The sequence below is a fragment of the Enhydra lutris genome, unplaced genomic scaffold, assembly GCF_002288905.1.
Source record: "Enhydra lutris kenyoni isolate GAN:26980312 unplaced genomic scaffold, ASM228890v2 scaffoldscaffold33, whole genome shotgun sequence".
Taxonomy (NCBI): domain Eukaryota; kingdom Metazoa; phylum Chordata; class Mammalia; order Carnivora; family Mustelidae; genus Enhydra; species Enhydra lutris.
In genome coordinates, this window is record NW_019154117.1 from 18426730 (window position 1) to 18442811 (window position 16082).

The window sequence follows — 16082 nt, forward strand, 5'->3', positions numbered from 1 at the left end:
TCATGGGGTTTTCTGTGGCGGGTGGGAGGGGTGGGCTCGGGCTGGGTCAGGCAGTGGTTCTGTCCAGGCTGGGATTTTGTCAGAGCTCTCCCCCACGGGGCTGCCTGTAGAAAAATCTCCCACCTACTTGGCTATAGCAAAGAAAGGTGTTGTTTTTCAAAGTTAGATTTCTGATGGAACTTTCTGCTGGATTTCTGCACAGCGGACGGGGACGCACAGCAGCTCATTTGTGTCTCCTGCTTTCCTCAGGGAATGGGGTGTTCTGGTGCTTACCCTCTCGGACAGCTGTAAACCCCGCTGTTTCACCGTGGTTGAAAGGGTTTCTGAAATGCCTGTTAAGGGTGGGGCAGGGGCGCCTGGGTGGCTCAGTAGGTTAAAGCCTCTGCCTTCGGCTTAGGTCATGATCCCAGGGTCCTGGGATCGAGCCCTGCATGGGGCTCTCTGCTCAGTGGGGAGCCTGCTTCCTCCTCTCTCTGCCTGCCTCTCTGCCTACTTGTGATCTCTGTCTGTGAAATAAGTAAAATCTTAAAAAAAAAAAAAGGGGGGGGTGCGGCAGTGGGGCTGAATCTCAACCCCATCTGTCCTGTCTCTGGGGGTTCCAGCCAGTGAAACAACCAGGGATCACTGGCCAAGTTGGACACGGGAGCTGGTTGTGCTGAGCAGTGAAGACACAGGTGCAGGGACCCTGGGGAAGCGTCTTAGATGCCACGTTACACAGTGACAGGGGGTGTTTGTCCCCACCCTGGGGCCAGGGTCTGGCTCGCAGTTAGGCGAGTCCTTCCGGGCAAGGCAGGGGCCACCATGGGCTCCAGGAGGAGGCAAGGAGAATGTTGTCCCTGAAAATGTGGCTTGAAAGCTGGCAAGTTCAGATTGGAGGAACGCCCAGAGGAGCTGGGGGAGGGCACACCCTCTGCTACCTTCTCTGGTAAGTACGAGTTGCTGGGAAGCAAATTCTGAAAAAGGCAATGAATGAATAAAATGCTGTTTGTTAATATTAGGGTGAAAATTCGGCGAGAAAGCAGGTCAGTCTGTCTAATAAATATGACAATGATAAGAGATAACAAGGTCTGGAGTCAGACTTAGACACGCAGAGAGAAAGGGCTCCTTTCAGTGGCTCTCATGTAGGAGCACTGCCTTCCCAGCCCCTCGCAGGCATCAGCCCCAGGCCTGGACCAGTCAGGTCAGCTGGTCACCTGGTCGCCTGGGGGAGGGTGGTGTGGTGGGCGGTAGGGGAGGGTGGACACTGCCTCCCCAGAGCTTTCCTGCCCTAAGGGGGTTGCTGAGCCAGAAACAAGGGCAGAAAAGGGTCAAACAATCTGGGGGTTTTGAGGGGGGGGGGGGGGGTGTGTGTGGGAAGTTGGGGGAACCAGGTGGTGGGTATTGGAGAGGGCACGGATTGCATGGAGCACTGGGTGTGGTGCAAAAACAATGAATACTGTTATGCTGAAAATAAATTTAAAAAATTAAAAAAAAAAGTGAAAATTTAAAAAAAAAGGGGGGGCAGGTCAAACTTTTTCCCCTAGGCAGATCAGAATAGTGTTAACTGAGACCACCCCAGGGCAGGATTGTTAATGTTGATGAGAATGGTCAAAATGGAGCGATGAAAGAGTCTGGGTTAAATGTATGCTGACCAAGACCCCCCACTGGGTGTCGCTTTGCTTTCTTTCACCTTGAAAGAAAAATAAAAGTGTGTACAATTGAGCAATTACCCTAAATCTATGATTCGAAAAACTTCAGATTCATTCGCGGTACTTAAACACTCAAGATTAGAAAATTACAGCTTGTCCAGTGAGAATAAGCTCCAAGGTAGGGGAAGATTCGTGCGACATCCTCTCCCCGAGTTCTTGACGGTGAGCTGATAAGGCAGCCCGAAGGCTTCCGAACTTTGTGTCACACAGAAGTCCTTGAAAAGGCCCCATATTTGAAAAGAAGCCTCTATTTACTTATGTATTTTCTTTTAAAACCAGAGCTGAATGACCACAGGCTCTGGGCATTTTGTGTGAACTGGGCTGGGTAAACGGGCCTTCACGTAGTGGACCGTAGCCCTGAGCAGTGAATTGGGGTGGAAGAAAGGATCACGTGGTCATTCTGTTTTCACCCTTTAGTAGATCACACTGGAGCCCACGAATGAACAGACAATAAGATGCCTAAGCTTCCCTTCTGTCCCCACAAAAACAGTTATTTACCACAACTAACTGAACCTGTGAGTATTAATTTGTTTTTGCTCTAATAGGAGGTAAGTAAAGTAACCAAGAAGAAACAAAATAACCCCATCATCTATCAAGCCCACGTTTCTCAGCAGAGTAGGATCGTGGGGCTGCCCCAGGGCCTTAGCCTCACTCACCATGAACCCCAGAGGCAGATATGCCTCTGCAGTTAGATTCTTCAGAACAAACAGCTAGGGAGAGTTTTTCCCAAGGACTTCCTGGTATGCTTTTCTTTCTTTCTTTCTTTTTCTTTTTCTTTTTTTTTTTAACATTTATTTATTTGAGAGAGAGAGAGCGTGCACACTTGTGGGAGTGTGTATGAGCGCGGGAGGGGCAGATGGAGAGGGGAAGCAGACTCCCCGCTGAACATGGAGCCCCACCGGGGGCTCAATCTCATAACCCCAAGATCATGACCATGAGTCCGATGCTTAACCGACTGAGCCCCTGGGCACCCCTCTGGTCTGCTTCTGTAAGCCTCAGCACACAGAGTACATTGTATTACTTAAAAAAATTTACATGTGTTCTTAGCAAAGGTTTCTGGAGCGAGCAGAAACTGCTGGGGTAGCCGCTGTTAACTGCTGTGTGTCCTGGGCCTATGCAAGTACCCAGAGCCATATATTCTGCGAGTGGAAATTTACCATATGGGCTGTTCTGTGGATTTCTTTTTTTCTCCCCAGCAATATGCCACATGCAGTATACTCTTACACTCATACGGCTTAAATGTCTGCCTTTTTTCTTTCTTCCCCTTTGAGGTGCTGTATGGTATTCTGTGGATCTCCTGTGATTTATTGAGTTACTTATCACTAGGCGGCTTTAGATGGTGAACTAGCTGCTGTGTGAAGCCGGTGGCGTTTTAGAAGTAAAGGCAGAAATCAGGCACGTCCCACCGATGTGTGGGGAGAACGGAGATGAAGTTGCAGAACTGCATAAGCATCGAGGTCCCCTGTGTTTTGAAGAGTTTGGATTGTGTGGGGGTAGCAATCTGAGTTAATCATGAATGAGAAGCCTCAGGGAGAACCTGCTTCCTTCTGAGGGGTCTGCCTCAGGCTGAGGCCTCACAGGAGGCTTGGGGCACCGGCTCCAGGCAGCCAGCGTGTGAATGAAGCGGGGCGGGGGCGGGGGTGGGGGTGGGGGGTGATTTCTGCTCATCGGCTGCTCAGATCTCATTAAGATCAGCAGAGCGCGTGGGCGTGAGTCTGAGCCCAACCGCCACAGAGAGGGAGGTGTGTTGGGGCTGAGGACTGGCTGGGTTTGGGGGCCTGCCCTGGGCCTTGCTGCAGCCTTGGACTTGAATAGCGAGAAAGCAGTAAGGGAACTCCAGGGTCACAGGGCTATGGGTAGAAGCAAAATGTGGCCTCTGAAGAGTAGTGAACGGGCACCCGTGGCTCTGCTTGGATCACGGGGCAGGGTTTGTGGGGGAGTGAGCAGTTTGGGGTTAGATGGGAATTCCAGAGCATCTTCCTGAACAGAGGGGTGGGCGGGCAGCATCCTGTCTGGAACACACATGCACACGCGTGTGCCGTGAAGCTATTGTAGCCCCTACACTTGGCACTTGTGTCTGGGAGGTTTGGTGCCAGCCGGGCTGCCCCACGAGTAGGGGAGGTAGTGGTGGGGGGTCCCGGAGCCCCTCCTGAACCAGATGCCTTGGTTACTGTGGAAGGAGCTTGGGCTTTGGAGTCAGAGCAACCCGGTTGTAATCTTGGCTTTTATCGGCCACTTCATGGGTGATCTTGGCCAAATTAAGATCCCCAAAGCTCAGTTTCCTCATCTGTAAAATGGGCTGATGGTAGCTCTGACCTCAGGATTATTGTGATGAGTAAAAGGGAGAACAGCTAGCAGGGCGTCTGGCCCCATAACAGATGTTAGGAAATACTCTGGCCTCTTTCTTCTTTCTCTTTGTCTCTCTGATTCTCAGTCTCGATCCAGAGAGCTACAGCTGTGGCCCTAAATTACTCAGGGACTGTTCTCTGCTTCCTTCCTTCCTTTTCTGCCACTAGCTACTGTTTCTCATTCCTCAAGCACGGAAGCCTCCGGAAAGCCTTTTTTTTTTTTAAGATTTTATTTATTTCTTTTTCAGAGATCACAAGTAGGCAGAGAGGCAGGCAGAGAGGGAGAGGAGGAAGCAGGCTCCCTGCAGAGCAGAGAGCCCGATGCGGGACTTGATCCCAGGACCCTGAGATCATGACCTGAGCCGAAGGCAGCGGCTTAACCCACTGAGCCACCCAGGTGCCCTCCGGAAAGCCTTTTACATGGTTTTGGATGCCCATTGCCTACCGAGCAGCCTGGCATTGACTTCTGCTAACTTCTGGGTGTGGAAACACCTGGATCATCTACCTACCAGGTTGAGACAGTGAATGAACTGGCCAGAGCCTCGGGCTTCCCCTGGCACCAGCTTCTGGCTGTTCGAGTGTTTTCCAGATCCGGTGATCTCCTGCTTCAACCTGTCATGGTGGAAAGAGACCCGTGGTGTTAATAAACAAGGTAGCTCTTGTCCAGGGGTTAGCATCCTGGATCGTCACTGGGCATTGACTCCTGGCAACTCAGTTTGCACAGATTCCCATGCGGGGGGGACTGGCTTTGTCCCACCCCTGAGAGTGCCTAGCTGAGAGCTGGTCTTCATATTCCCAGCTCAAGAGGATGGAGTCTCTTCCCTTGGACACCTGTGTTCCTGCCCCTACAGACTTTCAGGGAGGTGCACACGGAGCCCTTGGTACCTTTTTAAGAGACGAGCTTTCAGAAGACTGCTGGGAAACCACCCACCGCACTTCAACACTGTGTGTGTTTGGTTTAGTTTTGGGGGTTTCGTAATGAAGATGCCACTGTCTACACTTGTGTGACCTAGCTACCAGGTGCTGGACCCTGCACTAAGCACTTTCCCCAACCCATCTCCTAGTCTCTCTTCCCTAGTCCTCTCGGGACCCGAGGTCTTACAGCTGGCAGAGTTGACATTCTGGCTCAGAAAGGAACCTTCCCAAGTTCCATGAGCAGCCGAGGGGCCGTGGCTCCTGGAACCAGGGACCCAGATTTCCCCCCCCCCCCCACCCCGCCCCATCTGCTCTCTGTTTCTGATCATTGCTTCTTTCTGCTGGAATATTGACTTCATTTTCTCAGATGAGTCTTCTTCAGAGACTCACACTGTCACCAACACACAGGTCTGCCTCTCTGTCCTCACTTCCAAGTCAGAGAGTCCCAGTGAGGGCTCTGATTGTCCCAATTAGGTCCCCAGCCCTGCTGTGAGACCAGGGGACAAGGGACCCAGCTGGCTCTGCCTGTTGGGTGGGGGTGGGGTTAGGAGGATCAGGGCAGCTAAAATGCCAGGTGTCCCCCATAGGGTGGTAGGCCTCCCTCTTTCCAGGTGGGAAAGCCAAGGTTTGGATTCCCAAGGTGAATAATCCTGAGTGGTCTTCTTAGTTAGTGGCAGCAGCCGTGGGACTAAAGTCAGGACTGACTCTGAGCCTGGGCTCCTAGCATCTTGCCACACTGCCTCCCGCCAAGTAGAGGGCCGCATGGGAGGGCTCGGGGGTAGAAAAGGTGAACGCTGCTTCAGGTCTTCCACAGTCATGGAGTCTAAGTCACAGACACAGAGAAATAGAAAGTAAGGGAGTGAATAGTACAAACTATGGGATAGACGGGCAGAGGGCTCTGTGAGGGTAGGAAGTGAAGGGGTTAACTGGGTGGGGGTGGGGAGCCAGGGTCCTGAGGACGCCTGGTGCAATGAGAGAGGAGAGTTTGCATTAGGGCTGGGGCTGGACAGGTAGGGATTGGTGTGAGCTCGAGAGGAGTCTATAATTAAACCTTTTTTCTGAATGTCTTTGCCCTTTTGCAAAACAGAACTAGATGGATTTTTAATCTTTATTTCAGCATCTACGTCATGGGCTTGGTCCTGGAGTGGATTAAGAATAATGGCGGTGCAGCAGCCATGGAGAAGCTCAGTGCCATCAAATCGCAGATGATTTATGATATTATTGATAATTCTCAAGGATTCTATGTGTAAGTTGATGCGCTTTCATCTCACAGTTTGCCTCTTGTGCATTTTAAAATGTGTGTATGTCGTGTGCCTTTGAGGAGTGGACATCGTCCCCTTTCTTGAGCTCTTAGAAGTGTGGTGATCTGGGAAGTCCGGGGCCCCAGGATTACGTGGCAGGTGAGCTCTTACCTTGTGCATCCCCACCTGGGGAACTCCAGGGGTGGTGATGTTTCTCACACCAAAGATCTCACCTTCGTCCCAGCGCAGACAGACCCCTTCTCCCACTGTCTGCTTCCTCTGTAGGGCTCCTGGGAAAAAACACGTGTACTTGCTAAAAGCTCTCAGCGTTACTTAGGGACTCCACTGGAGAACCTTGTATAAATACCCATTCCTGGGCCCCTCAGCTGGGTCACTTCCCTTTTTTTTAAAGTTTTATTTGTTTGAGAGAGAGAGAGACTCTAAAGCAGACTCCACTTTGAGCTCAGAGCCCTACCCGGGGCTCGATCCCACAACCCTAAGATCACGACCCGAGCTGAAATCAAGAGTTGGACACTCAAGCAGCTGAGCCGCCTAGGCGCCCCTAGGTCACTTACCTTTTTTAGGAAAGTCCACTGCTTCCCTTCTAGGATGGATGTTACCATCCCAGGTCTGCCATCTGTGAATGGAACTGGCTATGGTATGAGGAGACTCTAGTTAAACATTTTTGTGACCAGATAATTCATGAATATGTGTTGGCCGCTGGACGAGAGTGTATGGGTCTTGCATTAGCCTCCCAGGACTGCTGGAACAAAGATGCAGGAACTTGGTGGCTTAAAACAACAGAAATCTGTTTGCACTCCTCTGGAGGCCTGAAGGACAGGACGTCGGCAAGGCCCTGCTCCCTCCAGAGGCTCTAGGGAGGAATCCGTTCTTGGTCTCTTCCAGCTTCCGGTGGCTCCAGGTAGCTCTTGGCTTGTGGGTGTTGTCAGCCTGGTCTCTGGCTTCGCCTTTGTTGGGTGTCTTCACTTCTGGTTGTTGGATTTAGGGCCTCCCCAGATAATCCAGGATGATTAATCACAACTAGAGGCCTGTAACTTAATGACATCTGCAAAGACCCTTTTTCCAAATAGGTCACATCCACAAGTTCTGGGGGTTGTCCAGTCCCCTAACAGAGACCTCTCACCAAAATGCTGGGTGTGACGCACCCAGTACAGTGCCCGGCACACGGGGAGCTTGATAGATGGCTCCTTTCATTAGCGTTTCCCTGCCTTCAAAGTGTCAGATGTATGAGGCTTTATGCTGTGTGTGTGTGTGTGTGTGTGTGTGCGCGCGCACGCACAATGTACACATTTGCACGCATACACATAAACACATACTCATTTTCCAAGTCTGGGACCTCCTCCTCAGGGACCACTACTCTTGGGTTCAATGATAGTAACTGACCAATAGTAACAGGAGAGTGTACACTCTTCTTTGAGAATTCATGTGCCACACGGGATGGATAAAATGGTGCTTTAACCCTGACTTCTGATATGTCCCCGTGACCACCCAAGGGTGGGGGCTGGGGGGGTTATTTTCGGAGCAGATAGGATAAAGCAGCATGTTTCTGCTACCTCTGCCCTTAAAATACTTGTTGCCTGTTCCCCTGTGTTCTTGGTGTGCAGTGACCCTCCAGCCATAGGCCCTGGGGGAGTTGAGTTTGGCTGGATGCCTTAGCCTTTAGGCTCCTCTCCCGGCTGGGGGAAGGGGTGCACACTGTGCTTTCTGCCCGCTTCGGGTCTGTGCCACAGAGCCAAGTGCAGACTGAGGGCTTGGCAGATGGTCCAAGAAGTTCCCAGCCAAGGGCTAAATAGTAGTTAGAAGCTTGGAGCAGTAAGAGGATACGACGACTTTGCCTGTATGTGGTGTAGGCTTGTGGTTGGTTTTTTGGTTTTTGGTTTGTTTGTTTTTTTTTAATGAGTTTTAGTAGAGTTAGAGGAGGGCAAAACTACGGCTAGGGATTTTTTGGAAGGCAGGGAATGATCCCTGCAAAGGTACTGAGGGAAGAAAGGATATTGTGCTTGGGGAGCAAAGAGTGGGTTTTCTGGAGGTGATGATTATGCTGACTTAGAAGGAAGGTGGGGAAAGGTCTGAAGGCGTGTTTCGTCCACCTGTTCAGTCCTCTGTTCACCTTTCTACCTGTCTACCCACCATCCACATTTCTATCTGTGATCTATCCAGCCACCAATGATATCACCCACCTCTCCGGCAACAACCCACACCCCTGTTCATTCATCCATCCACCCACCCATCTACCCACGCGCTTACCCACCCATCCGTCATCCACTCACACACCCATCCGTCTGTTCATCCATCCACCGTCCGACCATCCAGCCCATGTTCCTGAGCACCTACTCTGGGCTAACTCTTCTAGACCCTGGGATGCCCAGAAGAACAGGCATCTCTCCTGACTCCCCAAAAGTACTCAGAACCTGAATGTGAGTAAAAGCGCTTGGTTATTGTGGAGGCCAAATTTTCTAGTAGCTTTTGATTCCATTTATTTCTCAGGAGATGTGTAGGAACAAAATGGGGAGACAGAAAGAATAATGATGCCTCTGGAAAAATCCAGGAATTAGAAACAAAACAGAACGTAGGACGAAGCCCGGGAATCCCTGGAATTCCTTTTCCCCCAAGCTTCTTAAACTTAAATGCCAATCCGGCATTTCTCGGAAGGTAGCCTGCTGTAGCCAGCACGGTGGGTGGGTTGTCTCCTGGGCAATCAGGTCACCTTCCCTCCCACCCCCCCAAATTTCTCATTTACTTATGTACAGCCTTGACCTAGAATTTTTATCTTCTTCAGAGTAAACCTCTTTCTGGGAACTTCCATCCGCCCTGGGCTGCCCGCCCAGAAAATGTCAGCCTGGTGCCTGAGTTCACGTGGGATGCTGTTACTGGAGTCCGCAGGCCTTCGCTTGCTCCCTCCTCCATGTTCCCCGTGGAGTGCTTGATAGCTGTTTCTGGGATCACTTGGATTTTCAGGAAATGCTCCACTTTTCTTTTAAACTATAGAAATACGGCGCCAAAAGGGAGGTGAACAGTTTTTTTTTTAAGATTTTATTTATTTGAGAGAGAGAGGGAGAGCACAAGCAGGGGGAGCAGCAGGCAGAGGGAGAGGGAGAAGCAGGCTCCCCGATGAGCAAGGAGACCGATGTCCGCCTGGATCCCAGGACCCTGGGGTCATGACCTGAGCCGAAGGCAGACCTTAACGACTAAGCCACCCAGGCACTCTGGAGGTGAACAGTTTTGAAGAGGAATACCAAATAACCTAGAAATACGAGACTGAACCCAGTTCTGGGCAGTTTCCTGGGGGCTGTGAACCAGGTAGGGATGCCGAGACTTGACGAAACAGCTGTCGAAGTCCCTCTCTTCATCATACGGCCTAACCACCCGCGTGGTTCCGGTCGACCCTGACTTGAGCCCACGTGGACAGTGTAGCATTCTGGGTAGAGAACCCCCTCTTTGCCATTTATCAGCATGTGACCTTGAGCCAACGACCTAACTGCTCCAGACTTGGATTCCTTATCTGTACAATGGGCAAAATGATGGTACATACTTCTTATGACCGCCTTGAGGACTTAAGTGAAAATCCATGTGAATAAAGAAGATATAACAGGGCTTAAGAACATCGGCTCCCGTGTGGGTTAATTTGCATAAAGCACTAGAAGCAGTACTTGGCATCTAAGGAACATTCCTTAAGAGTTAGTTCCTAATATTACAATGGAAAGCACTCAGAATGCTGACTTTTGATATTCAAAAGATGTCCAAGTGATAGTGTCCATATCCAGACCCGAGATCACCTTTCTCGCTACCTTCATGTGGGGACCAGACCCTGGGAAAGAGAAGAGTGTGTGACAGGTCTAGCAATAACCCTAACATAAAGGGAAGCAGGCAGAGCCCTAGTGCTTGACAGATACCCTTTGTCACCACAGCCCTGTGAAGCAGACACTAAAGGCAAGCCAGGATATGCACATGAGGGGTGTCATGGGGGCTGGTCCCAGGGTCCTTTTTTTTTAAGATTTTATTTCTTTATTTGCCGGGGACAGAGACACAGTACAAGCAGGGGGAGCGACAGGCAGAGGGAGAAGTAAGCAGGCTCCTCGCTGAACAAGGAGCCGGATGTGGGACTCGATCCCAGGACCCTGAGATCATGGCCTAAGCCGAAGGCAGAGGCTTAACCCACTGAGCCACCCAGGTGCTCCCTGACCAGGACACTTCTTTATAAGAGCTTTCTAGCAGGTCTCTCCACCTTTTGGTGTTCCCACACTCCATTCTCTCCTCTGTGTGCTAGTGTTCCTTTTCTAAAATTCACATTTCATGTTGTGGCAACCTGATGGCTCCTCATGGCTCAAGGACCCAGTCTTGTTCCCGTCGGTGTATCTGCAGGACCCCCCACCGTCTGGGCCCAGCCCCTGGCCAGGAAGCCCAACACTGCAGTTCCCGGAGTTCTTGCTGGGGGTCCCCAGGGCTTTGTAGATGCAGTTTTGCCAGAATGGCCTTCCTTCTGGCTCACCCTTCCTAACCTTGCCATGTCACTCTGAAACATTTCAGCTTTCTCTTGGGCAGAATTCCTTGCTTGGCTGTGTGCTTCTTGACCTCTCACGTGGCATGTTAATTCCCCACACAGCCATCTCACTAGATCGGGAGCAGTAAATCCCTTAGAATCTTTGTTTCCCTCCCTGATCCTTCTCCCAGAGACCGTCTTGGGTGCCATGTAAATAATTTGTTGTGTGCCGACTCATGGCTCCCGTGATACCATCCACTTTCATGATAGGATGGGTCCATTTGGGGGGCTGAACTGTAAATAAGTCTTCCTCCTTTTAATTTTTTTCCCCTTAAATTAGATGTGCTCTTTGCCTAGTACCTCTATAATTAGACCTTCCTTCGCGGAGCCGGAGGCAGCAGGGTATCAGGAGGGTAGCCAGTGAATTTTTAATTTAAATGTCAGCCACGAAACCTACCACCTCACGGAAGGGGGGGTGCGCAGAATTCAGGCTCAAAACCCATTCCAGATATTTGGTTTCCCTGCTTGGTGTCTCTTTTGCCTGTAGGTGCGCACTTGACTCCTATTAACTTTAGCAGGAATTATGTATGTGCCCTTAGGGGAGAGCGTGACTTTTCACGGGGGACTTCCTCACACTGCTTTTATTTGCTGTTTAATTTTAATGAATCACATCCTGTACAAGTGTAAAAATAAAACAGGGTGAGCTTAAAAATGGAGAAGGGGTGATTACATGTTCTCCTCCTACTTTTATTCTGGAGTGGATGCCTGCTCCTCCCTTCGTCTCCTTTGATTGTCAATGGACCATAATTTTGGCTGCCAATTTTTCAAATCGGAAACTGAAGTCAAAATACTAACCTCTCCTAGATAAAAACTCACACATCTTTCATTTTTGAGAGTTTGGAGAAGCCTTCTGCAAAATGCTGGGACCAAAAAGATGAATTTGTTGAATTTAACTGATACTTAGCTTGTTTTACTATGTTCTAGACACTGTTTTATTTTTATTTTTATTTAAAAAAATTTTTTTAAACATTTTAATTATTCATTTGACAGAGAGAGCACAAGCAGGGGGAGCAGCAGAGGGAGAGGAAGAAGCAGACTCCCCCACTGGGCAGGGAGCCCGAAGCGGGGCTCGATCCAAGGACCCCAAGATCATGACCTGAACTGAAAGCAGACGCTTAACTCACTTAGCCACCCAGGCACCCCCTCAGACACTGTTTTAAACTGTATCAGTTATCTGGTTTTGCATCACAGAACACACAGGCCAGTTGTTGTTAAAGCAACAACTTAGTAATAATTTTTTTGCTCTTGACTTTGGGTCACCAGGCTGGGCTGGGCTTCGCTGGGTGGTTCTTTGGCCATTCTCACCTGGAATATGTATTCAGAGTCCACGGTAATTCACCTGTAGCCAGCAGTCTACAGTGACCTCACTCACATGTCTGGGAGTTGGTGCTGGCTGTTGCTGGTCTCCTGTTTCCAGCAGGCTAGCTCAGACTTGCCCACATGGCAGCCATGTTTTAAGAGGGCAGATACAGAGGCTGTATTCCCCTTGAGGCTTGGGCTTGGAGGTTGCATAGCAACCCTGATGGTGCAGTTTCTTGGTTAAAGCAAGTCACAAGGCCAGCTGGATTCAAAAGGTGTGGAGAGGAGTGCCTGGGTTTCTTAGTCAGTTAAGCGGCTGCCTTTGGCTCAGGTCATGATATCAGGGTCCTGGGATCAGCAGGGAGTCTGCTTCTCTTTCTCCCTTTGCCCCTCTCCCTGCTCATGCTCACTCTTTCTAATCAACCAACCAATCAATCAATCTTAAAAAAAAAAAAAAAGGTGTGAAGAACTAGACCCCACTTCTTGCCTGGAGGGCTGTAGTGAATAGTGAATTTGTGGCCACTTAGAAGCCACAAACTCCCCCTATAAATACTGGCTCACTTAAACCTTACATCAACCTTAGTAGGTAGGTTCCATTAATCTTCCCAGTATTCTTGAGGAAAGTGAGACACAACAGAGAGGTTTAGTAAGTTGCTCAGGGTCACACAGCTTGGGGCAGTGCAGTGTGACAAGGGCTTTGAAAGCTGTTAATGGCTGAGTCCCTCAGCCACTGTTAGGGCCAGCATGTATATGTATTTTTTTCTCTAGTCTTGTAGAGAGGGTCACTCACATCGCTGTGTGGTTGCTATGTATTGAAAGCTTCCTATACGTTATGCCTCTGAGCTCTCACAGCTGGTCTGAAATGAAGGTATTATTTCCATTATTCAGGTGAGGGAACTGAGGCTCATGGAAATTAAGTACAAGTCATACGAGAGAATGCTAACTCACCGTTCCATATGCAAGAGAGGTCTCCTTAAAAATTATCAATGTCCTGGGGCAGATTTTTTTTTTTAAGCTGTTTGTATTGACAAAATGTTTAAAGCAGTGTTTCTGTTGATTTGTTAGTGGCTGTTGCACATTTCAGAAAAGTAGCTGGAACAATCATGTTTTTCAGATGTCCAGTGGAGTCCAAGTATAGAAGCAAGATGAATATTCCATTCCGCATTGGCAATGCCAAAGGAGACGATGCTTTAGAAAAAAGATTTCTCGATAAAGCTCTTGAACTCAATATGATCTCCTTGAAAGGACATAGGTGAGTACACATCAATCCAAAAACTCACCAGAGAATTGGTTTAGTGGTTTTTTTTCCCTTTTTTTTTTTTTTTTGAGAGATAGAGCACCCACATAAGTGGGAGTGGGGGTGGGTGGAGGGAGGAAGAGAGAGAGAATCTTAAGCAGGCTCCACTCCCAGCACGGAGCCTGAGGTGGGGCTCGATCTCTGACCCTGAGATCATGATCTGAGCAGGAATCAGGGGTTGGATGCTTAAGTGACTGAGCCACCCAGGTGCTCCATAGTTTTTCAAATGTAGAACAAAACCTATCTATCCATCTAGGAGTCTCCCAGCTTGGAGTAGCAGCTGTTGTAACTGTTGGAAAGACCAGTTGTCACAGGATAATCCTTTTTTTTAAAGATCTTATTATTTATTTATTTGAGAGAGAGAATACGTGAGTGAGAATGGGGGTAAGGGAAGAAGGAGAGGGAGAGAGAGACTCTTAAGCCGGCTCCATGCCGAGCACAGAGCCCAACATGGGGCTTGATCTCATGACCCTGAGATCATAACTTGAGCTGAAATCAAGAGCTGGATTCTCTAACAATGGAGCCACCCAGGTGCCCCTTGGATTTTATTTTTAAGTGATCTTCACACCCAACATGGGGCTTGAACTTACAACCCCGAGACCAGGAGTCACATGCTCTACCAGCTGAGCCAGACAGGCGCCCTTCTCCTTTGCCTGTGGAACCCTTAGCATGATTCCCTGGCTGAGTGTGTGGTGGGGCCACCTGTGCAGGCTTTTGTCATAATTCCCTTTGACAAATCTGAAATGGCTTTTACGGCCCTGAGGCTTCCATCCTTTGACTGGAGAGAACAGATCACTGTTGCTCTGGCTGAACATCAAATAGTTAATCCTGCATGCTGTACGAAAAGTGTGTGTCCTTACCACAGGGGAGGCGAGACACCGGCCCCCAGTGGTTGCCTGCTCCCGCCTTCCTCCCAGGCAGGCCCATCAGATACCTGACTGAGTTAATCCAGGTTACGTGTGGGCGTGATGGTCTGTCACTACATTAGGGAGAATTTTCTTGTGATGAGAACGTTTGAAACTGGTGGCCACCTGGGGGCTTTCAGGTGACAGGTTGGACATGATGGCCTCAGGTGCTGTGTCTCTCTCAGGAGTGGATGACTGGAAAGACCATTGTCTCGATGCTCAATTAGATGCTTTTGTTCTCACTGGCTGCATCTTTGGTCGCTCTAGGTCTGTGGGAGGCATCCGGGCCTCTCTGTATAATGCTGTCACGATTGAGGATGTTCAAAAGCTGGCGGCCTTCATGAAGAACTTTCTGGAGATGCATCAGCTATGAACCCATCTTGACCAATATATACTCTGCCCTTGAACAGTGTATAAAATCTAAAGTAACTTGGGAATGAGGATAGAAACCTAGCAAACACGGTATTTTTCTCGAGTGAACGTGCTTATTACAGATCTCAGTTTTTTTTTTTAAAGAACGACAGCAAAACATCCACAGCTCTGCAAAGCTGGTGGGTCTTAACGGCCCCCACCTTAATTCTGATGTGAACTGGAAGCATTTTTAAAAAGAAAAATCTCCCTTTAGCTTTTCTAGTGAATTCCGACTAACTTTGTCTTTGCTGCTACTTTTTCTAGCTAGATCTCAGTATTCAAACCTGCCTGTGGACTTAATTGTGCAAATTGAAGTTACTGATTTCTGGAGACACAGACATGGCACGGAGGCTGGGTGGGGACCGGGATTCAACAGGTGCTGAATCTTGATCCTTTACAAAATGACATGGTGGAGTCTCCTGGGTTCTGCACCTGGTAATTCAGGTCCACACTGCCTGTGTGGTGATGTTTAGGGGTTCCAGGCTCAAGGGCAAGCTGGGGTATCTTTCTTTATCCTGTTACTCTCATTAAAGAGATAAAAGTGACATACTATATGTTCACATAGCAAAGTCTGTTTTTAATACCAAATAGTTTATATCTCTATGCAGTCTGTTTCTAATAATACGGTTCTTGGGGATGCATGTAGAGACTTAAGAGAATTTGTTAGAATCCTTAACCTCACGTATTACAGGTTAATGCTTGCAACGGTGTGTCCCTTCCCTCCCTCTTCCCTCTCCAAAAAACCTGCTTCACAGGATTTAGAAGTTCTCTGATTTCCTTTTATGTTCCTTTTAGTGGATAGAAGAGAAGGTTGGTTGGTTGCTATGTTCTTTATTTTTCGGTTAGGCTGTTAAATTAAAATTCTCTGTTAAGCTCCCTTCTCGTTGGTTCACTTGACGGCTTTTTATAGTGTTTGACCAGTGATGCTGTGAGTTCTGGAGAATCTTTGCTGAAGAGTTTTTTCCCTGTTTGTCCATTGTCAGTATTTTCTCTTGACTGTGTGGAGGACATGAAAGTCCTAAAACATCTAAACGTTTGACAATAAATTTCTTTACCTGCTATTTATTAATGTATGTGTGTATGTTAAGAAACTTCTACACCCAGTGTGGGGCTTGAACTTACAACCTGGAGAGATCAAGAATCATGTGCTCTACTGATTGAGCTAGCCAGGCACCCCACTTTACCTGCTTTTAAACAGATTATTCTGTTAAAAACTTTGTGATGGAAAAACTTGAGTCTGAAAGTAGCATCTGATAAGGATAATTTAGTTCCACCAAAGGTGTAAGTCTTGAGTCCTGTGCATCCATTTTTTTTTTTAATGACTCGGTATACCATGGTGGCTTTCCATTGGCTCTTGGAATGGACATTATCAAGAAACCACCTTCCAGCACAGCTCATGGTATAAAGGTCTATGAAC

General features: G+C 48.7%; 1 protein-coding gene across 2 annotated transcripts in view; it reads left to right on the forward strand.

Annotated features, from left to right (window-relative positions):
* The window catches only part of LOC111153591 (phosphoserine aminotransferase 1), a 28919-nt gene extending 13190 nt beyond the window's left edge, over positions 1-15729 (forward strand). The window contains exons 7-9 of one of the 2 annotated variants that reach the window (XM_022512722.1): positions 6069-6197; positions 13167-13304; positions 14522-15729. In XM_022512722.1, the coding sequence (XP_022368430.1) occupies positions 6069-6197; positions 13167-13304; positions 14522-14627 (373 nt within the window). In that variant the 3' untranslated portion in view covers positions 14628-15729. The remainder of the gene's footprint in view (positions 1-6068; positions 6198-13166; positions 13305-14521) is intronic. The other variant, XM_022512723.1, reaches the window with a different exon arrangement.
* The last annotated feature ends 353 nt before the right edge of the window (positions 15730-16082 follow it).